The following is a 27,667-nucleotide window of genomic DNA, read 5'->3' as shown; positions in this document are numbered from 1 at the left end:
CGTTTCTTGACCATTTTGAAGTGTAGCTATAACAATCAACAACAATAAACGTCAGTGTTTTATATTACACCCGCATTTGAAATCGCAGCAGACCGAGACTGGCTAATGTGCAAAACAAATACTGCAATAAAAGTTCATTTTGTTCTGAGAAACTAAATACCCAGCGATGGATCGACAACATGGTTCCAACCTTCAAATCAGTTACACTGATCAGCCAAAACATTATAACCATCTACCTGATAGCCAGTATGTTCATCTTTGGCACAGATAACAGCAACGACGCCTCGTGGCTTGGAAACACTGAGGCCTTGGTAAGTCGCTGGAGGGAGTTGGTACCACATCTGCACACACACACAAGTCACCTAATTCCCGTTAATTCCAGGGAGGGAGGGGGGTGGGCGATGAACTTTAACGCCATGTTCAATCACATCCCAGATGTATTTGATCGGGTTCAAATCTGTTGAGCAAGGGGGGATGGGGTCAACACATAAATTGGAACTCGCCCCCGTGTTCCTCGAAAAACCCAATCATACTCTTGGCCTTGTGACATGGCGAATTGTCTTGTTGAGAAATGCAACTATTGTCAGGTAACATGATTGTTATAAAGGAGTGTACGTAGTCTGCAACAAGTGTACGTTACTCATTGGCCCTATTGGCGCCTTGCACGAGCTCCACTGGACCCATGTGTACCTATGTGAATATTCCCCAGAACATAATGGAGCCGCCGCCAGCTTGTCTCTGTCCTGCAGGACAGGTGTCAAGGAGCTGTTCCCATGGGAGTCGACGAATTAGTGCCCTCCCATTGGCATGATGAAGAAGGTATCGAGATTTGTCAGATCATGGAAAGCTCTGCCACTGAGTCAACATCCAGCGCCAATGGTCACGAAATGGTCGAGCGGTTCTAGGAGCTACAGTCTGGAGCCGCGCGAACGCTACGGTCGCAGGTTCGACTCCTGCCTTGGGCATGGATGTGTGTGATGTCCTTAGGCTAGTTAGGTTTAATAGTTCTAAGTTCTAGGGGACTGATGACCTCAGAAATTATGTCCCATCGTGCTCAGAGCCACTTGAACCATTTGAACCAATGGTCACGTTCCCATTTCAGTCAAAGTGCCGATGTCGTGGTGCTAACGTCGGCACCTGCATGGGAGGCTGCGGAGGCCCATCGTTTGGAGTGTTCGGTGCACTATGTGTTCAGACACACTTGTACTCTGCCCAGCATTAAAGTCTGATTTTAGTTCCGACACAGTTCGCCGCCTGCCCTATTTCACCAGTCTGCACACCCTACGACATCCGACATCTTTGACGTGGGGTGGTTGTCCGGCCACGCGACGTCTGGTCTTGGTTACATCTAGATTTAGCCACGTGTTGACGACACTCATCACAGCATTCCTCGAACACCCGAAAAGTCGAGCAGTTCCCGAAATGCTCGTGCCGAGCCTGCGGACCATGATAAGCTGTCCTCAGTCAAATTCAGATAAATCATATGCCTTCCCCATTATACACATGGCAGCATGCTCACTGATACTACATGCACAGTGCGTGTGTCTGACTAGCAGTCATCCCTCACCACGTGACGATGCTATCGTCGGGTTCGTATCGATAGTAGGTCGGTAGTCATAATGTTCTGGCTGACCAGTGTATATTTTAAGAGAAATCGAATGGTAATACGTTACTTTGATTACCGTATGAACTACTTCTATCTCTTTCAGCTCACCAATTCTGCTTTTCTTAGCACACTTCGTTCCGCTGTTTGCTACTAATGTATCATTAATAGCTTCTTTGGTTTGTGTTCTTGCGGCATTACGTTTTAGGTAGATCTGAGCTCCATTTGAGGTTGAAACAAGGTGTTAATTTGTTATAATCTCTGTTTGTGCCCCTGCTCTGTGTGCTGTGACAAATGAAGTACATGAAAAAGAAACCTTGTTACTTCTTCGAGAAGGACTATAGGAATATAGTTATTATGACAACATGTTTACTCCAACTCAGTTTCTATCTTTCGCTACTCTACGACGTCAGGGTAACTTGCGAGTGTAGAACGCATATGTGTCGCACCTCAGTTAGTTGTCAACGCGTGAGCTGCCAACGCAAGGACACCTGCTCATTAAATGCCGCCCATAGCTTCTGAAGATGGCCTTTGAAGGCCGAAACCTGATGTGACTGTATCACAAGAAAGTGATTGTGTCAAAAAAAGATACGGTACAATAAGCAAATTACCGTCCCCGCAAACGAGATGTCGTTTTGCCCAAGATGTTGATCATCGCCGTAACCCTGTAATACAGTCAATGCTAGACTATCGTTGGCTAGCCAGACCATATACGTCTACTGAAACAGATGTCACAATAACTATCTGAACGTAAAAAGTCAACTATTGAAATCCTGGAATTTTGTATGGAAGAAATTGATACTCTGAGAAAATTTCTCAGCAATAAGATTTTCACCCATGTTTGCGTTATATTTTTTTCCATGCGACACATTATTATACTAACCTTTGGAAGTTTACAGCCGTGTAGGGTGGTGTCTTCTAGCACCCGTCGAATTCCACGTGTTGGTATGACGTAACACATTCTCTGTGATTCCATAATAGCAGCTCTGGTGTAAACCAATCTACAAATAACAAATGTTCCTATTATTATTTCATAGACATTGATTTTCATACAACACTTTTATGTGAATTATATAAAACATGTGACAATGGTCAAGGTCTTGCTTATTTATGAATCATATTCACATAAATTCTTCTTATAAAAGAATGTATTGAAACGTTGTTTTAAAAATGCCAGAGCAGAAATGATTCAAACTTCAGGACGATTACGTCTCTTAGTTTGCGTTCTCGTTTGAGTTGTACACATCAAAAGAATAACACTACTCTCAAAACGCATATTCGTCATGGCCCGAAACGAAAGATAATGATACTCAGTCTGCAATATTCGATTCTGTTGACCGATATTGCTTCATCGAAGATGATCAAACATGGTTCCTACTTTCGATCTTCGCATGGATGCAGAAATGACAGAATGATGCATTACATTTTGTATCAAAAATTCGGAAGAACAAGCACCTCTTTCAGCAATAGCCTACTGTAGGTCGCTGAAACAATGCAACACTCCGCGTAACAGAATATGACCCATAAGTGACACAGACTTTGCAATACGTCATTATCCTAAAAAACGACAATAAGTCACGTGAATAGGGACAGATAGGCAAGTTTTTATTAATACGTGCTATATTGAGTGGAAATGACAGTTACAGTTTTTCTCATTATCTGAAATCAAGCAATGACTTTAACAACAAAATGAATTCTCGTATTGCTTTTACACAAGTAATAAATAGTACAATCAATCTCATTTCACTGAAATTCCTAATATTAATGCAATAGTTATCGATTTCACAAATGAGCAGATGAAACATTTTGACAGTTCTTTTCATAAGCAACAAAATTACACTTTTTCAATGAATATCTGTTCTTGATGCGCTGTCTTGTAGTTCACCGCTTTCACAGGGATAGAAGACAAAATATCATTTGCCAGGCAGCATTACTTTTCTGGTAAATTCATCAACAATACGTCTGAACTATTTTGTTAGGTTTTTACACAAAATGAAATCCATTTATATCCATAAGTCCGGTTTTTGGCTTTTGCCATTTACACTGATACTGATACGTAAAGCAAGCAATTAATTGAATACTTACATTAAAAGATGCTGCTGGTGGAACGTTACTAGTGCACTGAAAAACAAGAACCGGTTTTGTAGGTATAATTAATAGCCGATATTCATCTTTACCTGTGAGTCAAGATCAACTGAAAGTGTTCTTACTGCTGTAAGGAGTCGTGGCTGGCAGATCAACAAGCAAGGATTCTCAGACGATTTAGTGATAGTAATACTTGGCAAAATTGGTATTACCGTTAAAACAACGGCCCTGATCATTGTGCAAAACTGCTTCAGAAAACAGTATCTAAGCGTCAGTCCCAAGAAACTGATGTAGTAGTAGTCACGAGAGAAGTCCAGGAGTTTGAAACTGCTTGGCATAGATTTTTGGAAACATTCAGATTTGAAGAGCTACTAGTGCTAATTGCACTGACATTGTAAAAACTATGATGTGCTTGCTTACTTCATCCAGTTTCTTTCATTCCGTATTTGGCTAGCAAACGGAACAAAATGATGAAGTGCCACTTTCGCAAAATTTCATTATGTTCTAGTATGTCAAGTTCATGTATCTTGAACAGAAAAAACAAAGGTAGCTTGTCCATTATATTCAACAATAATGTTTTCTGGGCAAAATATGCCAGCAAGTACTAGACAAATGTCGGTTTTTAATGTGAAAAACCCTTTGAAAAATTAGTTATCTCAGCTTTGTGGGACGTTTTTCTTCAGCTTAATGAACATGTTTCACATGGCCATCCCCTCAATAGCCACATTTCTCATTTGAGAAAAGCTGTACTTAGTGAGTATTTCAAAACAAGACTGCATTACGGAGTAAGACTCCACAGTGAGAAGCTACACAATGCTCAGATAAGGAGTTTCTACACAAAAATAATTATATTCAAAAACTAAGGATTATGTTCTTGTTTTTAAAATAGAATTATATACATATGTGGTGACACCCACAGGCACAGATGTCAAGTCACCTATAGCTGAACTATACTTTTGTGTCTGGTTGTGTGAAATAAAATACTAAATTTTGCTACCATTGTTTAAATTTTCTTGTATATCTGTTGCTAGCAAATGGTAAATTAACGCCTTATACTGGTTTCACCATGTAACACATAATTGCAGTTTCCAAGATTTGTTTTCCTTAAAACTGTGTTATGATTTAAATTTTTAAGCTGACTGAACTTCTTTTCCTCCCTCCCCCCTTACACAGTATTCCATAGCAAAGAATTACTTTAAATAAAGTTGATTCTGAAAGATTTGTCATAAGTGGTATAGTAATAAATCTCCACAGTGCAACATTATAAGTTCTGTTTAAATGATGGTGCTTCTATTATTACCATCAATTCTTTCATTTTCCTGTTGCTTTCATTGTTACCTAGAGGAATCCGTTGAACTTTTGTGTGGCAGGCCAGGAAAAGTCTCAGTCACCAGAAATCTTTTCTCTCTAACAGTCTAGCAAAATAGGCAGCTGCCTTTATTCTCTAACATATATCTTATGGCCTCCTACATATCATAAAGAAGCTAATGCATTTTTGTGTGAAATTCAGAATGATCGTGTTAAATAGAGCCTGTTTACCTAAGAACGAATTAACTTATGAGGCAGGGAATTCAAAGTAAACAAAGTGTTTATTCACCCAAAGTGAACAGCAAGATTATCGTGTAAAGTACATAAACATCAATTGTGTAGAATGCTTTTTACAGCTCTTGGATTTCTTCACTCGTTTCGCAATACATGTGCTCTGAATAGTTTTTGTTAGGGATGACAAAAACAAGTTTCAGGTGAACTGCGATGTACGCTATCACAATACAAGATATTCAAAATAATTTTCATATTATAAGACGGTTGCTTGTATTGTTACCCCCAGATGATAATTACACGAAATATTTGTCAGGATTCGTAAGCAGTGGGTCCCTGAGGTACAGAATACGTGAACACCGAGAAGTAAGTTTAAACAGATTATTAACAAAAGACTGACTATAAAACACGCACACTACATGTACCCGTCATCACTGTGTCTGACATTCTAACACCGGCTAATTACAGTCGTATCGAAAGGCTCCATGGTGAGCTAAGAAAAGAGACATATTCACGCGCGAGGCCGCGCTAGTTATATGGCGTGCTGCGAATGGCGGCCAGTGGCTTACTCTCTTGTGGCGCACTGGATCCGGACGCACGTCTACTGACCAAGCAAATTGTCAGCATTCCAAGATAGGTCGGCTGTCGAGCGCTAGTTACATACTGTACGGCTACGTGCAAACCTGTAGACCCTTACATCACTCTCCCCAGAGAAAAAGAGCGACCATAGGTGACTCAAAACGACCTCCTAGGCGTTATGAATTTATTTCGCCATTCATGGCATCAGAAGACATTGCAACATGTATTTTATGTACAGACACAGTAACTTTCGGTACTGAGAAGCAAGCTTTCAGGATGACAATTTCATACAAGACAAATGCTGTTGACAAAATACAAATTAATAAAAGCAAAAAAACACAGTACTGACAATCAAGTATGTGTTAACATTACTGGATGAATCAAAGGACTTAAGTCTATTTGCTGCTTCAATGAAGTTTAACTCATTATTGGAAGAAATTACATTTCACGGATATCCTTAATTACATTATTGTCTTCAGAAAAACTTGATAAGGAATGCTCTCCATATGTTAACATGTATCAATAATTGTAATAAGCAGATAAAATTCTCAGTAATGGCAAATGTACAGTTGCATGAAATGTAGTTGGCAATACACTAGGCATATCAAATAGTTCACATGATAAATCACAATGTGTAGCATTCAAGATTAATCCACTATTATTCTTTTTGAGTGTAAAGGGTAGCTCAGGTGTATTATAATTTTTACATGTAAATGTGACATCAAGGGTGGAGTTAAATGAGAAAATTATACCCTCAGAACATCATTTAAGAAATTGATGATAAAAATGTGTTAAAATTCTAGGGCAATCATCTCTTAGCGGATGATTCATAAATAAGTCTTTCTCACAGCTGTGCACTCTACCATCTAAGAATACTGCCGATTCAGAGCAAATTAACTTATGACTACGTTTTTACATATGCAAATCGTTTTCATTTAGGGACACAAAATATCTCCGATCCTTGCTGATCAGTAGATAATTATTTAGTATGTACTTTACACAAACACCTGCCTGTCTCCGTTTCACAGGGTAAGTATAAATCTTATACATTTCAAATCTTATCCAACACAGAATTTGCAAGTGTGATGCACCTATTGAACTTAATCAAAAACGAGTGCTGCATAGATAACAGTTTTTATCATTAGTGGCCATAAGCCAACTCTATTAATTTTAATAAATGATACAGCAAATTTAAATTTGAAAATTTTTTATTTACTAGCAAGTGTCTGAAATCTTATTTATAACGCAGTAAATGATGATAATTTTATTTTTTTCTAGATATCGACTCTGACATTGTCTGTAGAGATATGCCAACACTCTGTTACAACCCTTGCTCGTCTCATCACTGTGTATAAGTAAAGCATGTCGTTCTGAATTTTAAGTGATATATCGCAATAAAACAACTTCTTCCTTCCTCAAATTGAATATCCTCTACCATCCCTCATTCCTGATATGGTGTTTTCTCATTTTTTTGTCATTTGGCTGTATTGTATGTGTGTAAGAATGCATAGTGTTATGACGATACGAAATAATTAAACCTTGTTTTGTGTGTGGTGTAATTTTAGTAGATGATGGTGTTATTTAATAGTTGATTATAGGAAATACACTCTATAAGCCTTTTAGAGGGCTGTGACACCATAGTTCTGATTGGTAAATATTGCAAACTGCAGCAAGAATTTTTAGTGCACATATAACCTCTAATAGGCCTGCATCATTTGCAATAAAAGCAGTAATTGTCATCGATTGTGTGTTTTCACAGTGATACATTACCTTCATCCCTTCTAAAATGGTGCTTGAGATCAATTTAGATATGTGTGTAATTCATTTGAGGGTGTATTGTGACTTATATCAAAAGTAGGCTTAATTAATTACACTCAGATTGTCTATTTGTTTGTATACTTCCGTGATTAGGATAGTACTTTAGCTACCACGTATTTTCTGAGGTTACAAACATGGTCAGGATAATTTTCGGTATCGACCACTTGGGTGTAACTTCTAGAAAGTCAACTGCTAGTTGATCACGTTCTTTGTAAGTACCCTTTGGGTATGGAGATAGCATTGGAGTACTTAATTTAGAGTTGACAACCCCGTTCTAGGCACTATTGTGATAACTATGTGTGTATGTGGAAAATAATGTTACGTTATCTTACATAAATGATGCACTTTTTTGTGTTTCAGTTGTATTTTTTCCGCTATTTAGACTTGTAAGGAATGTTGCAACACCTGACAAGCATCATAAATGTAAAAAAAGAAATTAATTTGAGACTCTGTTGTGTGGTGCAAGGATAGTTTATGTAGTGTTTTCAGCTGTGCTGTCATTTGTCAGTGACAGTAAGCAACTTGTGGTCCTCAGATCCAAGTTTAAATGTTTTACCAGTGCAGCCATCTGTTAGTGACAGTAAGTAATGGAAACATAAATTAGCTGTTTTATTTCGAGTTCTCAGGATTTGGGGAATGGAATTTAAAGTAACACTCTTCCTCACAAACTAAGTAGTACTAATTTGTTAATTACATTCAATTAACAAACGTTGGTTTTTAAACTACATATTACTAATTGGTTAATTACATTGAATAAGCAAACATTGGTTTTTAATTATTTATGGAGAATTTGTTGTGTACTCCTAGCAATATTTCATAGTGAATGATATATAGATGTGAACGAAATTTAGTGATACGGTTTGTAAGCTAGTCCGTTAAAGATTTTTTGAAGTCAGTAATGCAAACACAGCTCGTTATTTTATGCAATTCAGATACTTTGATGTATTTTTTGGTAATTATTTTGAATATTTTTGAGCACATCCTGGATGAGGATAAACTGTAACTGAACCTTTCATTTTAATCGTATCTAAAATACTGTTTGGAGGAGGAGAAGGGTAGTGTGTGAGGTATTTCTCTTACAAATAGTTGAGGTCATTTTGATGCTTCTGAGCACACCTCAGATGGGGCTGTGTTGTAATTGCTCTAAATGCAGGAAAGCAAAACGAAGTGTGTGACACATTTTTGGCAAATAATTCAGATCATTTGGATACTTTTAAGCACAGTGCAGATGGGACTTCAGTGTAACTGGATCTTTCGTTTTAATGATGATTTATTCCAATGTGAAGCATCATTTTAATACAATGCTGATTAAAAACAGAGTTGTGTATGTGTACATAAGTATATTTGCTTTTATAGCGAATTAATGGAACTTGACGCCTTTTTCACATTCCATTTTAACACTACAGTCTGACTGGTTGGAGATAGGTAGTAGGGAAGTACCATAGAAAGTAAACAATTGCTCTGTATCGAAATAATGTTGCTTGATTTTTATCCCAGAAATGATGAATATTTTTGACTTTCAAGAACATTTGTTTACACGATTTTTTTACTGCATATCTGACACAATTTTTAATGCTATGCTCTGATTGGTTGCAAATAGGTGGGGGAGGGGTGTAAAGCTCAAGAGACATAGTAGAAATTTTGTGGATTCGTTGGTGTTACGGAAGAGGGGAAGGGGAATGGATATGGCTTAAAATGTCTTTTGGAAATAATATAACTGGACGCCATTTTATACATATTTTAATAATATGCTCTTATTGGTTCCAAAGAGGAGGAGCTGTGGTATAAAGAACGATTGGTTTATTTCTATCATCCTGGACTTTGTTCATTTCAATACTACGTTATGATTGGTTACAATGGGAGAATAGAGGTGAACTGGAGACAGTTTATAATTTCCCACCAATAAAATTGGGCTCTTTCCTCCATGTTGGATTTTTGGTTTGTTATTTCATTTTTAATACTGTGCTATGATTGGTTGATGATAGGGAGAGGGAGAAGAGACCATGACTTTCCACTGATAGTGGCATGACGTTTTAGTTTATTACTTCCTTACTACTAACTCTTTTCACAAAACATTTTTCGGACAGAATCCACCTATGTCAGTGAATGTATAATCAATAATATATCATTGTACAACATGTAGTTCTTGGCATGTGATGTCATTGTGATTAAGATATGTGAAAACTCACTGATACAGAGTAGTGGGGCTACGCCATTTCTAGGTAGACATGAATGGTTATAACATTACTGCTCCCATTTACAGGTTGCATACAAAATAGTGTCAAGGGTAACAGAGATTTGAGTTTCTGTGTGTCATAAAATTACTGACTAATTTAAAAATTTACAATGCTGTAATAATTGGTTCAGTAAGATATATAATCTTGTGTTAAAGGTTTGATGCAGTGAGTCAAGTATTACAATTTGAAACTGTATAGATGTCTTGGGACAATGTATTTCACTGCATACCAGTATCCAGACTATATTCATTGAGTATTAGAGAAAGAAAGCACTTATGCATTTGCAAAAATTTTATATAAAAGTTGAAACCTTCCATTTCTTTTTCTAGCTGACACCTCTCACCAGATGATGAAAGGGAAAACGTTTATTGTGTACAACATTTTCGCTGTTCATGACGTAAAACTACCATATAAGCCATGACGCTTTAGTTTATTACTTCCTTACTACTAACTCTTTTCACAAAACATTTTTCGGACAGTATCCACCTATGTCAGTGAATGTATGATCAATATTATATCATTGTACAACACATAGTTCTCGGGATGTGATGTCATTGTGATTAAGAGATGTGAAAAACCAGTCTTTGCTTTTAATGGAGCACAAATCACCCTGACTATACAGGTATACTGGCCATGTGAACCTATAGAGATATTGTCCAAAAAAAACCTCACCTACCTTAACAGCACCAGGGAACTTAACCTTGACCATTCACTAAGCTGAATGTTGGCAGCTCAGGAGGGTCACATCACTCCAGAACAATTGTTGCAGCACGCAAAACAGTACCAGGATGGTAAATGTCAAGAAATCGCGACTTTGAGCACGGCACTTTCTAGTGCTGTGGTGACTCCGATTTAGATGTGCCTAGTTCTCACGTATTTGAAATGACAGGCCATGCAGAAAGGTGACTCCAACCTAATTCCAAATCCCATAGACTGGATGCCGCAAACAACGAATGAAAGGGAAATTTATGAAGTCATGGATGAGCACACTAATTTGCATAGTGGTTAAGCGTATCCAGTTTAGTTTTAGGCACTAGTTTTATGGATTACGAGTGGATGTAATTACAGTAGAGTTCTTGGGCTGGGATAAGACCCAGAGGACAGGGTCTTCTCAGAATGGGAGGGCAGTGTAGCAGTGTACCGCCACAACTCAGTATTTGGTCAGAAAATTGTTAATCTTAAACAAATAGTATGAAAAAGTAGAATGTAAGCATCATGGTGCACTGCTTCAACAGTTGTGGGTCATTTGCTGAAAATGTGGCGCCATGTGTGTTACAGTAACAGATGTGTCAGTGGACTGCACAGAGAGGATACGAGAGCTTAGTGGTAAATGGCATTGCACCATTATAACGGTGTAAGCAAGTGAAGTGGTGTCACCACATGAGGTCACATCTCCTGTTTTGGAAACATGACTAAGTGCTGGGTTTTAACAAAACAAATTGGCAGAAGCATTTAAATTAGTCTTGATCTTAAGGCAGGGATCGCTCGTTATTGCCAGAAACCAGCAGTGCCACTATGACAATAGAACAATGCCAGACAGCAAGACGAGTAGGCTCCACGATCCGCAGCCATTGGTTCGAGACCAGGCTGTGCTTTCTGTTTGTATTAAGTCCTTCACGGGACTTGGTGTCACAGTCGTGCCGATCTCCTGTCCACACCTCCTACCTCCTATGCTGAGTTTCTTGTGGATCTCGACGCAACAACACCAGCTACCAGCGGACAGCTATCCGAGGCAGAAATTTGTACCACATGCACAGCCACCTTCCTGTTTCATCGCAGTGACACGAGCAAGTTTACAAGTAGTGTATGCACTGTCACCGTGGTCGCCTGCAGAGCAGAGGACCCATCGCAGCAAAAGTCAGTGTGCAACTGATGTCAACGTTTGTGGTCTACATGCACAAAATCCCGTTTGGCTAGGATGTGGTGTAGAGATCTAGTGTAGTTTAATTCCTTTTTGTTTTGTTTTAGCCTGTAGTGTGTGCAGTATCCTTGTTTTCAAGTAGAACGGCGGATGGGGTTTACACAAGTGTCAGAAACACGAGAAGCAACACTGAATGAAACGGTAGAAGCTTTGAGTGGACAGATATCCGCGTTCTTACAAATTACAACGCAACAGGGCAACATAATGAAGCATTGCATAGGCGAAAAGAGCAATGGGTAGCCGTTGGGAGCCAATGACTCCTCGATTCAGGAGCAAATAAAAACCGGTTGAGTGTATCTACCGATTCCATCGATACAGAGGTAGGCAAACGAGTATGTATCTGTCTTTATTGGTAATGTAAAAACTGCTACAAAATTGGAAAAATCGTCGGAAGAAACATAATCGAACATGGCCAAATTAAGGTTCCTGGATGACGCAGTGGCGTACGTAATGTAGCACGAGACCCTCAGTAAGGCCCAAACATGTGATGAACTGGCTAACGGTGTAACACAGCGCTATCGGAAACAGAACAGCGCGACTTTCTTTAGGGAAAAGCCCAACGGACTATCGAAGAAGCACGGCAAATCAGTGGAATCATTCTCTGACAGGATTAGGAAAGTGAACTTGCAAACGTATGAACTAACGCAGAACACAGAAGACGATAGAATGATAGCGTGTTTCTAAGAGGTATTCTTGTTGATATGTCAAGGCCGGTGAGAAGGGAGAACCCAAGTGTCTTATTTGCTGCCATTAGGATTGCTACACAATTAGAGGAGGAGAGAGTGATCGTGGTGCGTTTTCTTCTGAAGCGAAGTGTTTTAAATAAGGGCGCACGGGCCGCATCAGGAAACAATGTCGTCAGCCTCAATGTAATGAATGTGGGGAGGAGGGTCAGAAAGCTCGTGATTGTCAGAAGAAAGCACGGGATAAGCAGCGTCCTAATAATCGGTCGTTAAACGGGAATGGAGTGCCTCATTCGTCGGACGGCAGTCCCAATTGAGCACGAGATTGCAGAAACGTATGCAGAGACAGAGCGTTGATTCCTAGGCAAAGTAAACGGTACAGAACGTTGATTTCTGTTGGACATAGGGGCTCAAGTGTCAGTAGGCAGTCTAGATCTCTTGGCCTTAAAGACACTGTGGTCACCACAGTATCGATTACGTGAAGTAGGTGATAATCACCTGAAATGATTGGGAACAACGCTGTACAGTTTTAACATGGGAAAAAGCCTTTTCGAGAGCTTGTAGATTACTGTTTGGTGTTGGCGAGGGGTAGTGTGCGGCCCTGAGACTCTACTTTCTTGTTAGACCTCACGCAAATTTTGACATTTTGAAGCGAAGAACTCAACTTGATGGGACATTTTTTTCCTCTAGGGGCAATAGCTGCAAGTGTTACACTGTCGCAAGGTCCACTGATCAAGAAGGACACAGATTCTAAACATCAATTCGTTGGACTACGATACTGGAAGGTACAGGGAAGTTGATCTGGGTGAGCTTAGGTATGGACCTACCTAAGGATTTATTGTTTATGTTGAAGAACCTTTGGAAAATAATGAATAATTAGGTAAGTCACACTATTTTCTAGGCAGAAGTATAGAACACATCAGTGACGTAGACGGAGGTTTTATGATTCCAATCAGTCTTGATAAATTTGGCATGGACGAAGTGAGTCTGCAAAGGGTTTACTAACTGCTAATTTAGATGTTTTGAAGAAAGATGACATAGATAGGTCAAGTGAGGACCTCTGCCGCAAGTAAACCATCTGCATTAGCCGAGAAAGTGAAACGCTTACAGGGGGATGATAGAGAAGCAAAGGAAGGTTCATTACTGCAGTTCATGGATGTGTTTGATCCGAGTGGTCTGTTAGCAGCAACGGCACTCACGCAACAGAGAATACCATCGTGGAATAATGTTCCACTGCGCAAGAACCTATATCAAGTTCCAAAGTGTATGCAACCAGTAATAGATGATTTATCGACCAGCAGCTAGCTCATGGTATTATTGAGTATAGTGGTAGTCCCTGAGGGCAGCCGTAATTTTAGTCTTGAAAAAGTCACCAGATGACCCCAAAAGACAAAGATTTAACTGTGACTGCTGATACCTCAACACATGAAAGATAATCAATGCATATCAAATACCAAACAGGGACTCTCGATAACTTGGTTGGGTCAGTGTAACTATTTCGCCACAATAGATTCAAAGAGTGGATATCATCAGACCGAAGTCTGATCTATCTGGGTGACATAATAGTGTTTTCAAAGGACGTGGGAGAGCATGAACAGTGGTTGGAGGAGGTATTTAAAAGACTGAGAACAGCTCAACTAACGCTAAGTATCGATAAATATAATTTTGCAGCAACAGAGTTAAATTATCATGGGCTTATAACTAGCAAGGAAGGTACGAAAACAATTCCACCCTTGGTCTCAGCAGTTCAGGAAAGGAAATGACTAGTAGTGGTACAGGATACACTCTGCCACGCAGTGTGCAGTGGAGTGCGGAATATCTATGTACATGCAGATGAAGAATTTTTCGCCACAGAAGATAGTTAAAAAGTTGTCGAGTTTCATCAGCCTCTTTAATAATTATCATCGATGCATAAACGACTTTGCTGAAACTGTGAGATCTTTCGACTGTTTACTATAGAGAGGTGCAAATTTGAATGGTCTACTGAATGCCAGTACTTTAATGTGTGGAATGATATTGGACCCAGTTCTAATATTCCCCGACTTTGAAAAAGGATTTATTCTGTTTTGTGATGCAAGCAATTTGGCTCTGGAGGTTGTCCTGGGAGAGAATACTGTCAAAGAGCTTCCTGTAGCATGTACATCCAGACACTTGAACAAAGTAGAGCAACGTTATTCTACAAATGAGAAGGAGATGCAGGCAGTAATCTATGGTAGTATGCACTTCCACTGCTATTTATATTGGCAAAAATTTGTGGTCGTGTTGCGTCAAACTGCTATTACATGGTTATTAGAACTGCGGGACTCTTGAAGTGGATTACCACACATTGTATGTTTTACCACCATACAGCGAGACCTTCAGATGTTGGTGCGGATTACTGTACATACCAGTACCTCTAATACCCAGTGGCATGTTCTCTTGTATTAATGCATGCCTGTATTCGTCAAGGCATACTATCCACAAGTCCATCAAGGCACTGTTGGTCCAGACTGTCCCACACCTCAATGGCGATTCGGCATAGATCCCTAAGAGTGGTTGGTGGGTCACGTCATCCATAAACAGCCCTTTGCAATCTATACCAGGCATGTACGATAGCGTTCATGTCTGGAGAACATGCTGGCCACTCTAGTCGAGCGATGTTGTTATCCAGAAGGAAGTCATTCACAAGATGTGCACGATGGGAGGGCGAATTGTCGTCCATGAAGACGAATGATTCGCCAATGTGCTGCCGATGTGGTTGCATTGTTGCTCGGAGGATGGCATTCACGTGTCGTACAGCCGTTACGGCGCCTTCCATGACCACCAGCGGCGTACGTTGGCCCAACATAATGCCACCCCAAAACGTCAGGGAACCTTGCTGCACTCACTGGATGGTGTGTTTAAGGGCGTTCAGCCTGACTGGGTTGCCTCCGAACACGTCTCCAACGATTTTCTGGTTGAAGCCATATGCGACACTCATTGGTGAAGAGATCGTGATGCCAGTCCTGAGCGGTCCTTTCGGCACGCTGCTGGGCCCATCTGTACCGCGCTGCATGGTGTCGTGGTTGCAAAGATGGACCTCGCCATGGACGTTCGGAGTGAAGTTGCGCATCGTGCAGCCTACTGCGCACAGTGAGTCGTAACACGACGTTCTGTGGCTGCAGGAAAAGCATTATTCAACATGGTGGCGTTGCTGTCAGGGTTAATCCGAGCCACAATTAGTAGGTAGCGGTCTTCCACCTCAGTAACAGCCCTTGGACGGCCTGAGCGATGCATGTCATCGACAGTTCCTGTCTCTCTGTACCTCCTCTATGCCCGATCAACATTTCTCTGGTTCACTCCGAGACTCCTGAACACTTCCCTTGTTGAGAGCCCTTCCTAGCACAAAGCAGCAATGCGTACGCGACTGAATCGCGGTTTTCACCGTCTAGGTATGGTTGAACTACAGACGAGCCGTGTACCTCCTTCCTGGTGGCATAACTGGAACTGATCGGTTGTCGGACCCCCTCCATTTAATAGGTGCTTCTCATGCTTGGTTGTTTTTCTTTGAGAGGGATTAGTGACATTTCTGAACAGTCAAAGGGACGGTGTCTGTGACACAATATCCACAGTTAGTGTCTACCTTCAGGAGTTCTGGGAACCAGGGTGATGCAAAACTTTTTTTGATACTTGTAGTATCTCTTCACTGGTCACTGAGGTTCAGTTCTCATCACCAAAGACAAATCTTCTCCAGTCACTGAGATTCCTGGCTGAAGCTGTGTCTGTTGGCGCCCTGTACAATGGTAGGATACCTACCTGACTGTCGCCGACCATACTGCATGACAGCCAGAAGCGATGGTCTGCCCTGCCAGTTCATTTCATAGCAGAACCCCTTCGGTTGTCATCCGTGGCACAGTGACACGTCGACGATATTCTGTTAATTTTGGTTGTCTTTCATGGCAAGCCATCCTGGGCTTATATTTCAGCAGGATAAGGTCCACTGGATGAGGCGAGGGTTTGTATTGCTTGTCTTAGCTCTTCCAAATCCTATCTTGACCAATAAGGTCGTCGGACCTCTGCCCAACTGAGAACGTTTGGAGCATTATGGCCATGTATCTCAAACCAGCTCGAGATTTTGACAATCTAAAGCACCAGTTTGACAAAATTCGGCACGATATCCCTCAACAGGACAGCCAACAACTCTGTCAATCCATGCCAAGCCGAACAACTGCTTGCATAAGAGCCAGAGGTGGGCCAACACATTGCTGAGTTGCTCTGTTTGTAAAGTTCCTTCTCTTGAATAACTCCCCAGTTTGTGTGAAACTGTAATCAGTTGTTTGTCTGTGGAAGTTCATCATACCTACCGATTTCTGTTCCTCGTATATATATACGAGGGCTGTTTTTTTTTCAACCTCCGATCGTCCATCTACGCAAGTAAGAGGTAAGGAGGGGCCGGATCTGTGCGTCATGCGATTGCGCAGCTCCCCCACCACAAGCTCTGCCATTTTCAGCTGCAGTTTGTCAGTTGTAGCCGAGCTACGTCCTTGTAAACATGGCCACTACGCTCGATGCTCCCGCCAAATGTGAGTTACGAAGTGTTGTCCGTTCCCTGCAAGCAGAAGGATGTAGTGCTGCGGAAATCCATCGCAGAATGAGCAACGTGTATGGTAGCAACGTTACGAGTGGAGTGATGGTAGTGTTCGGGAATGGTGTCGAAAATTTAAAGAGGGACGAACAGACGTCCATGATGAAGGTGGACAAGGTCGCAAGTCTGTCGCCACTTTAGGCCTCATTGAGCATGTTGATCAGGAGGTGAAATGCAAACGAAGGTGTACAATTAGCGAACTGTCTGATGAATTTCCAGACATTTCAAGATCTGCTTTGTACACAGTTGTGACTCAAGACCTAGGTTATCGGAAATTGTGTGCACGTTGAATCCCAAAAATGCTGAGTACCGACCACAAAACGCAAAGGATGGCGTCAGCATTATCGTTCCTCACACGTTATGCCAATGAGGGAAACGTTTTTTTGAAGTCGATTGTTACTGGTGATGAAACGTGGGTCCTCTATGACAATCCTGGAACAAAGGAACAATCAAAGCAGTGGATGCACACAGCTTCCCGAAGCAAGCCCAAAAAGTTTAAACATTCACACTGACGAAAATAAAAACAATGGCCACTGTGTTTTGGGACCATAAAGGAGTGCTGCTGGTGGACTTTATGGAGCAAGCTACGACGATAACCAAGGAAGTTTATTCTGAAACTTTACGTCGTCTCCGCAGAGCCATTCAAAACAAACGCAGAGGAATGCTTTCGTCTGGCGTTGTTTTGATCCATGACAACGCCCGACCACACAGTGCCAACATCACAAAAGACCTCCTCAAAAAGTTTAAATGGGAAGTTTTTGAACATCCACCATACAGCCCAGAGCTAGCACCAAGTGATTATCACCTGTTCCGAGAACTGAAGTCATGGTTAGGTGGGCAACACTTCGCTACTAACAAAGAACTTCAGGACGCCGTCAAGACTTACCTGTCCTCACTGGCGGCAACAATCTTCGAGGAAGGCATCGAAAAGCCTTTGTCACGGTATGACAAGTGCCTCAATCGTTTTGGCGATTATGTAGAAAAATAATTTAAGACTTTACTGCACTTTTGACAGTAAATTTATTATTTTCTGTACATTTTTCTTTTATTTACAGCCAATCGAAGGTTGAAAAAAACAGCCCTCGTATATATATAATTTCAATTCTTTCTTCTGTCGAGAAAGTCATTTTGCAGACTGTAAAGAGGGACATCTAACTTCACCGAAGAAATAGACTGAAATGCTGACAGAAGAATGCTAACTATCGATTATTCCATAAAACTGTCCATTGTCGTAGCTGTTTATTTCAGAACTCAAAATATTGCATTCGCATTTAAAAGGGAGACGGGCTACTTTTACGTGAGGAGATGTTGAGAGCGTCCCCCTGCAACTTCAGTACACAGCTGTGCACGTCTAAGCTTATTCTGAAACTTTACGTCGTCTCTGCAGAGCCATTCAAAACAAACGCAGAGGAATGATTTCGTCTGGCGTTGTTTTGATCCATGAGAACGCCCGACCACACAGTGCCAACATCACAGAAGACCTCCTCAAAAAGTTTAAATGGGAAGTTTTTGAACATCCACCATACAGCCCAGACCTAGCACCAAGTGATTATCACCTGTTCCGATACACCCTTCGTCAAGTTCGGATACTGATGCTAGCAACTTCATAGTTGACATTGTCTATCGGTTTCTGTATTGGGTGTGGATCTGTTTCACAGGTCTTGCTCTTCAAGTGTCCCCAGAGGAAAAAATCACGGTACTATGGGCAGGCGTAGAACTGGAACTCATAAATCATGGTCCAAAACCTCTGTAGATTTACTACTTTCACCGATTCCAGTTGTGATACGTTGATGTCATGTTGTGAAGTGCGACAGAATACATGAGCAGCTTTTTTCAGACATTACTTCATTACAGATTACCACACCATCCATAAAAAGTCTGATGTTAATGTTAACGTCGTATACAAAGCTATTGGTATTCAACATTAACAGGAAGGGTCACAACACACTTCCCTGGAGTACACCCGAAGCGGTTTTTTTTAGGTTAGAGGGTCTCAGGGAACCACAGAAGGGAAGTCCGTCTAAAAGTGGGCAGGTAAAACACAGTAAGGTAGTTGTAGAAACGAACGGTATTGTAGTTGTAAATTGTCGTAGCTGTATTGGGAAAGAACCAGAGCTCCAATCCCTAATAGAAAGCACTGAAGCTCAAATAGTCGTAGGTACAGAGAGCTGGCTAAAGCCGGAAATAAGTTCAGCCGAAATTTTTTCAAACGATCTGACAGTGTTCAGAAAGGATAGATTAAATACAGTTGCTGGTGGAGTATTTATTGCTGTGAGACGCAGTTTGCCTCGTAGCGAAATTGAAGTAGATAGTTCGTGTGAAATAGTATGGGTAGAGGTTATACCTGACAATCGGAATAAACTATAATTGGATCCGTTTTACCGACCCCCCGACTCATCAGACATAATTACTGAACAGTTCAAAGAAAACTTGAGTCTCATTTCATATAAGTACCCTGCTCATACAATTATAGTCGGTGATGACTAAAAAAAATGGTTCAAATGGCTCTCACCACTATGGGACTTAACATCTATGGTCATCAGTCCCCTAGAACTATGAACTACTTAAACCTAACTAACCTAAGGACATCACACAACACCCAGTCATCGCGAGGGAGGGAAAATCCCTGACCCCGCCGGGAATCGAACTCGGGAACCCGGGCGCGGGAAGCGAGAACGCTACCGCACGACCACGAGCTGCGGAAGTGGTGACTTCAGTCTACCGTCGACATGCTGGAAAAATTATGCGTTCAAAGCCGGCGGCAGGCATAAAACGTCATCGAAATTGTACTGAATGCTTTTTCAGAAAATTATTTTGAACAATTAGTTCATGAGCCCACTCGAAGCGTAAATGGTTGCGAAAGCATACTTGACCTTTTAGCAACAAATAATCCTGGACAAATAGTGAGTATTGTGACGAATACAGGATTAGCGACCACAGGGCAGTTGCTGCTAGGCCGAATACCATAACACCTACTGCAATCAAGAAGAAACGCGAAGTACATCTATTCAAAAAAACTGATAAAAATGCTCTTAACGCCTTTTTAAGGGACAATCTTCACTCCTTCCGATTTGATCATGTAAGTGTAGAAAAGTTGTGGAACGTTTTCAAAGAGATAGAATCGACAGCAATAGAGACATATATACCACATAAATTAATAAGTGATGGTACTGATCCCCCATGGTACACAAAACGGGTCAGATCGTTGTTGCAGAAGCAACGAAAAAAGCATGCCAAATTTAAAAGAACGCAAAATCCCCAAGATTGGCAAAGTTTTACAGAAGTTCGAAATATGGCGCGTACCTCAATGCGAGAGGCTTTTAATAATTTCCACAACGAAATTCTGTCTCGAAATCCCGATGAGATTATGGTCATACAGAAAGCACACCAGTGGCAAGACGCAATCAATACCTTCACTGCGCGATAACAACAGTGAAGTCACTGATTACAGTGCCACTAAAGCACAGTAATTAAACGCGGTTTTCCGAAACTCATTCACCAAAGAAGTCGAAGTAAATATTCCTGAATTCCAATCAAAAACAACTGCCAAGATGCGAAACATTGAAGTAAATATCCTCGGTGTAACGAAGCAGCTTAAATCACTTAGTAAAGGCAAGGCCTCCGGTCCAGATTGGTTACCAGTCAGTTTCCTCTCGGAGTATGCTGATAAAATAGCTCCATATTTAGCAGTTATATACAACCACTCGCTCACAGAAAAATCCGTACCTAAAGACTGGAAAATTGCTCAAGTCACACCAATACCCAAAAAGGGAAGTAGGAGTAATCCGCTGAATTACAGGCCTATATCACTAACGTCGATTTGCAGTAGGGTTTTGGAACATATACTGTATTCGAACATTATGAAGTACCTCGAAGAAAACGATATATTGACACATAGTCAGCACGGTTTCAGAAAAAATCGTTCTTGTGAAACACAACTAGCTCTTTATATTCTTGAAGTAATAAGTGCTATCGACAGGGGATGCCAAATTGATTCCATATTTTTAGATTTTCAGAAGGCTTTCGACACCGTTCCTCACAAGCGTCTTCTAACCAAACTACGTGCCTACGGAGTATCGCCTCAGTTGTGCGACTGGATTCGTTATTTCCTGTCAGAAACGTATGGAGTATTCGTAGTAATGGACGGAAAGTCATCGCGTATAACAGAAGTAATATCCAGCGTTCCCCAAGGAATTGTTATAGGCCCTCTATTGTTCCTCATCTATATTAACGACATACGAGACAATCTGAGTAGCCGTCTTAGATTGTTTACAGATGATGCTTTCATTTACCGTCTTGTAAAGTAATCAGATGATCAAAACGAATTGCAAAATGATTTAGATAATATATCTGTATGGTGCGGAAAGTGGAAATTGACAATGAATAAGGAAAATGTGAAGTTATTACATGAGTACTAAAAGAAATCAGCTAAATTTCGATTACGCGATAAGTCACACAAATCTGAAGGCTGTAAATTCAACTAAATGCTTAGGGATTACAATTACAAATAACCTAACTTTGAACGATCACATAGATAATGTTGTGGGTATAGCAAACCAAAGACTGCGATTTATTGGCAGAACACTTAGAAGGTACAACAGGTCTACTAAAGAAACTGCTTACACCACGCTTGTCCGCCATATTCCGGAGTATTGCTGTACAGTGTGGGATCCGCTTCAGATTGGACTGAAGGATGACATCGAAAAAGGACAAAGAAGGGCAGCTCGTTTTGTATTATCGCGAAATAGGGGAGATAGTGTTACAGACAAGATACATGAATTGGAATGGCAGTCATTAAAACAAAGGCGTTTTTTGTTGCGACGGGGTCTTCTCACGAAATTTCAATCACCAGTTTTCTCCTCCGATTGTGAAAACAGTATGTTGGCATCCACCTACATAGAGAGAATTGATCACCACGATAAAATAAGAGAAATCAGGGCTCGCACAGAAATATTTAAGTGCTCGTTTTTCCAGTGTGCCGTTCGAGAATGGAACGATAGAGAGACAGCTTGAAGGTGGTTCATTGAACCCTCTGCCAGGCACTTTATTGTGAATAGCAGAGTAATCACGTAGATGTGGATGTAGATCTGTCGACGACTCTCCATTCGAGATAATATGTTTTGTCCTCACTACCAAGGAATCCTCAACCAGTCAAAAATTTCTCGTGACACCTCATACGATCGTACTTTCGATAATAAGTGTATGTGTAGTGTTGAATCGAATCCTTTATGGAAATGAAGAAATGCTGTTTCTACCTAACTGCCTTGGTTAAAAGTTTCAGTATGTCACGTGAGAATAGTGCGAGTTAGGTTTCGTACTACCGATAGTTTCGGAATCCGTACTATATGGAACGGAGGAGTCATTGTGTTGGAGGTACCTCGGAATATGTTTTAAGATTCTATAACAGACGGATGTCAAGGGTATTGGACAGTAGTTGTTTTGTGGACCGCTTCCGCTACCCTTTTGGCTCGTGTGCCGGCCTGTACTTTTTTCCATCCACAGTTAAATTGCAGTAGTACTCCTGGAATTTCCTTTGTAAAAAGAAAACAAAATATATTTTAAAACGAATTTCATTATATCTGCTCTTGCTTCGTTGTGCTCAGTTTCGATTCCCGTGTCGTAAATGGGCGTCTGGACACTAACTCTGATGTCAGTGATAGCTTTTATATACGACAAGAATTTCTGTGTGTTTTGCGAGACAACTTTCGAAACGTTTCTGCTACGGTACTCATTGAAGGCTTTACTCGTTGCCTTTACGGCAGCCAAACGACTTTCATTTAGCATTTCTCTGTCTATGGTCCTATACTTTGCTTCAGAGCTGTTGGGCAGTTGTTACTGTTTCTTCTATGCTCCTTTACAGAGACTGAATAACACAGAATATCATTCCCATCACGAACTCGTTTACTAGGTGCTTGACCAACTATTTGTCTAAAGGTAAGTCCAAGCTCTTCTATATGTTCCCGCCCAGAGTTTCTTCTTCAGATATGCCACTATTGCCTGATTATCTAATTTTCTGAACAAGCACATCTTTCTGCTTGTTTTAGTAGACTTTTGTCCTTGGATAATTATCTTCACTGGAACCCCTTAATGGTCACTACTACTAGTTTCAACGCGGAAGCCCTCAAACAGATTAAGTCTATTTGTTACCATCGAATTCAATATAATTCGATCCAACTTTGCAGAATGTTAGGGGTGAGGTCCTACTAGTGATAGACATTTTGAATCTAGGACTTACGTAAGGTATTCAGTCTACTCCTCACACACATATTTACACATCTATTAAAATTAGGCACGTGCAGGTGCTACCCAGCTCAGTATTTTGTTTTTTAGCGTAGTGGCTGTCAGCAAGTCATAGCCGGTAGATGACTGCTTACATCCTCTTCTCGCCATTGCTGCAAGACATGCTCCATTCGGTACTTCCACGCTACTGCCCGCCCACATGTTGCCAACATTGTCCCAACTATGCAGCACAAGTTTCGTTTGGAATCCCTTACACATCTTCCATACAGTTCAAGCCTCACTCGCCGCCCAAACCCCCTCCCCCCTCTTCCCCACCCCATGCAATTTACATGTTTTTGGAGCCCTGAAGGAAGACATTCGTGGCCATCGATCTGCTTCCTGTGAAGACGTAAACGCCTGGGTACAATTATAGTTCTGTAGACAACCGCAAACACTTTTCCTGACGATATTAACCATCTTGTCTCACAGTGAGATAAATGTATTAACAGTTATAGTGATTACTTTTTAAATAGTAAACAGTTAAGATAACATTTTCCCGTTGGTTTCGTTTTTCATTTGACTGCCCCTTGCACAGGGTGAATCAGCTGCCCCTTCTGACTGGGGTTATGCAATCTACAATGCCCTCAAATACCGTCCGCAAGATTTTTATATTTTCTCGCTCGCCAAGTGCGAAATATTAGCCCTAAATAAAAAATGAACAGGACGTTTTTGTAAGAAATTTAATGTAGTTGAATTTCGTACTGGGATACGTTTTCCCTGGAGGTTGTAGTTCTCGAATTATTCCAGAAAAACGAAAGAGAGTTACCCTCAAACGCTTTTTTCTTGATTAACTCCAAAACCGTAGCCTCCAGCGAAAACTACATTAAATTTCCAGCAGAAATGTTCTGTTCATGTTTTACTGTAGGACTAATAGCTTGTGCCTAGAAAGTGAGAGAATGTGAGAATCTTGCACGTGATATTCGAAGGCGTTGAGGGTTGAACAAAATGATCGATAGAGACAGCTGAATCATTCTCGATAATGGAACAAAACAGGAGAACAATGGTACTGATAGCAGACAATAGAAATTTGAGATAACATACGAAAATGAATTTTTTAACAGGTAACTGTACAGATAAAGCAAAATATACAACAAAGACGTCATAAATTTGAAAACAAATGATTGAAAAGCAAGACGACGTTTTAAAATTAAATTTGTAAATGGTCAATACTAGCTAATTAGTTTCACAGCTTAAACAAAGTATATGATAATATTAGTGTCTGATAAATTGTGAAGTAAATCAATGCTAGATATTAGGATTAATTGTTTAGATATACCACAAAATTACGAATGGTTTGCAGTTACCAAGTCTTAAAAATGTTCTCTTATACTTTCAGCAGTGTATAAACGATCTAATTACCTGTCTTTGTCCTCAAGAGTTGGAAGTTTATCATTACCAACTGCTTCTTTTATCTCTTTGTACACTCGTTCCTGGACATCAGGATACCGTAACATCATAAGAAAAGCAAATCGAAGAGAGTTGCTTGTCGTTTCTGAGCCAGCGACAAACATGTCATATAACAGCATGAGAAGCTGGTTCTCTGGAAAACAAAGAACAATACACCAAACTGGTCTTGAAGAGCTTATGTAACTAGACTAAAACACTGTGAAATGAAAGCAGAAAACTGATAAAACGAACACAGACTGGTCAAAAGTGCACGTATTTGCACGTCTGCTAAAATGAGGCACATTCGAGTACTCTATAGCTACAACTAATTGGCTGTAACATTTCTTGATCTACATTGGTACATTGTTGGAGACATTGCTGCTCAATCCTATCTCAATCCTTGAAAGTGGTCATCCAGTTAGTATTCTGTGATGACGCACTGTTAGTTTCAGTTGTTCCTTCAGACGGTTTGTTCTGTCATGGTCATTGCATTTGAATTGCAATATCTGACAAGGATTTATGACTTCTTCTCGTAGATTACTCTAAAAGTTTATTCTTAGAGTTTACCACTAAGGATGTGGTTTCATTTAGCCCTGTTCTGACGTTTTTACTTCACAGTATCATAGATCTGAGTATATGTACGTTATATATCTCTCATGAGATGCTTAACCTTCTATCCCTCCCTGATCCTGCCAGTTCGATCTCACTCATTTTCCCGCTTTACATTTTGACATAGAAAATCAGTTAATCATATTATCTCATTATTTGTTTACCCGGCTTTGCTCGAAACATGTTCAAAAGTGCACCTTCTGGAAGATTAAAATTGTATGCCAGCCTGGAAATCGAACCAAAGACCGTTGTCTTTTGCAGATAATCACTCTACCTACCAAGCTCTCCAAGCGCAGGTTTTCGTAGCTTCACAGTTGCCGGTACCTTTCTCCTCTTTACAAACTTCGCAGCAGGATTAACACTCCTGGAGGAAAAGACTTTCAGAGAAATGTCTTAGCTACAGCCTATAGTAGAGTCGGTGTAAGAAGCTCCCTGACACAATGGGCTGGGCATGGGTGCTTTGTGTGTCTACCTCAAACAGTCACGTAATGCGATTTTTTGAAGGTCTGTATGGCTACGTCTCAGTGTTACTGCGGCTCAACAGACAGCTGTTGTTTTGCCTGCAGCTTTTAGCGCTTTACAGTCGAAAGTTGACAACAGTGCTGCCATCTGTCAGGGATCATCTTATTCCATCTGGACTATAGGCGTTTATTTCCAGAGTGAATGTAGCTCAGTCAGCAGAAGACCCGCTCACAAAAGGCACACCTCCAAAGTTGGAGTCCCGGCCCCACGCACAATTTTAATCTGAGTAAGTTTCAAATCATTGAACATTCTACTGCAGCATGAAAATTCATTCTGGGAACAATTAAGAGTGTTTCTGAGGTCTTTGGTTGCTGCAGTGGTGAGCGGCAAGTGAGCTGGGTCTTTATTGGAAAAGGTGAGTAATTTTCTCCACTGATGAAATATAGTCTGCGATTTCATCAATGGAAGGAAAGTTGAAGGTAAATGTCCTGTTGATGTAATTAGTGACAGAGCACATGCTTGGGCGGCTAAGAATGTGGGAATTATTGATAACCTGATTGAAAGTATCAACTATTTAGAGGAACAACGGAGAATTTTGACATTTCATTTAGACAATATGAATCCACTGTATCTCCCACAGTGTCATCTCACATTGGCGACTATATTATGTGTGAAAGAACTGTTTGCGCAGTCCAAGTTGAGACTCAGTGCTCTAGCTGATGGGAACGACGGTAAACTGGAAATGACTTTATGAACGTTCCCATCAGCCACTGTGCCGAGTATCAGCTTGGAATGCATGAATAGTAGTGCACCAAACGATAAAAATTACATAATTTCAAAACTTATAGGGAACGTTGAACGCTGTCACAGCTACTTCCGTGAAAACGCCAAATGTATAGAGTAGATCGAAATTAAATCATTTTCAACTGCCAGCTACAGCTAATATTTGGTTCCCCACCACCATATTGGAAATATGAAATGGGGCTAATGGGTTTGGGAAGCCGAGGTGCCTGAATCGTCAGGGTTGAGCTTATGTTGCCTGTATTTGCCGCAAAACTTCACGTTGTTAATGGGTTTAGGTACAGTACAATTTTGGCAAACACTTTTGGAATACAGTGATCAATAGATTAATATATTTTGACTAAAGTTCAGTCTTGATCACACCATTTATGTTTCAATGACATAGGTAACCGGTTTCGGTTATTTTTACATAACCATCATCAGACCCATGGCTCCCTTAGGATGGTAGGCGGAGCTCTCCTCAGCTGCTACATCAGTTGACTTCGTAGCAGCTGAGGAGAGCTCCGCCTACCATCCTAAGGGAGCCATGGGTCTGATGATGGTTATGTAAAAATAACCGAAACCGGTTACCTATGTCATTGAAACATAAATGGTGTGATCAAGACTGAACTTTAGTCAAAATATTAGGTACAGTACTTTATAAATCATTCTCTTTGGTATTTTGTGGAATGTACAGTCACGATTGATATTTGCGATTCTGGTTGTACTTTTCCCCTGTATTTGTGACATTTGAAGAAAATCAGGATATTTACACTTTTTCAAATTTAAAGCTTCATATTGTGTAATACACTCCTGGAGCGCAGGGGAGTTGTAATAAATAGAATCATCCTCAAAATAATGCTTGGATTACTCACAATGGATAATAAATCTGTGAGACAATATCCCATTTCTGTTAAATCTATGGAGCCAAAAATCGTGGGTTCAGGGTGGGCATGCTCAGCTATGCAAAAAATTTATGGATCAACTGGTTAATGGTTTTTTCTAGTATCATATTAAATACTGAAGGATGTAGAAGATTAAACATGTGAGTAGTATGCAAACAACTGCAGTTATTTAGCGTAA

The 27,667-nt window shown here is 40.5% G+C and overlaps 1 protein-coding gene across 1 annotated transcript in view; it reads right to left on the bottom strand.

Moving 5' to 3' along the window:
- Positions 1 to 27,667, bottom strand: part of LOC126452441 (methyl farnesoate epoxidase-like) — a 159,424-nt gene that overhangs the window by 17,013 nt on the left and 114,744 nt on the right. Inside the window, exons 6-7 of the mRNA XM_050091071.1 lie at positions 24,707 to 24,887; positions 2,487 to 2,604 (exon numbers count right to left, since the gene is read on the bottom strand). Coding sequence (XP_049947028.1) covers positions 2,487 to 2,604; positions 24,707 to 24,887 — 299 coding nt within the window. The remainder of the gene's footprint in view (positions 1 to 2,486; positions 2,605 to 24,706; positions 24,888 to 27,667) is intronic.

This window comes from Schistocerca serialis, unplaced genomic scaffold (genome assembly GCF_023864345.2).
Source record: "Schistocerca serialis cubense isolate TAMUIC-IGC-003099 unplaced genomic scaffold, iqSchSeri2.2 HiC_scaffold_863, whole genome shotgun sequence".
Lineage (NCBI taxonomy): Eukaryota > Metazoa > Arthropoda > Insecta > Orthoptera > Acrididae > Schistocerca > Schistocerca serialis.
Note: the sequence above shows the minus strand (reverse complement) of the source record. Positions and strands in the feature narration are given on the sequence as shown.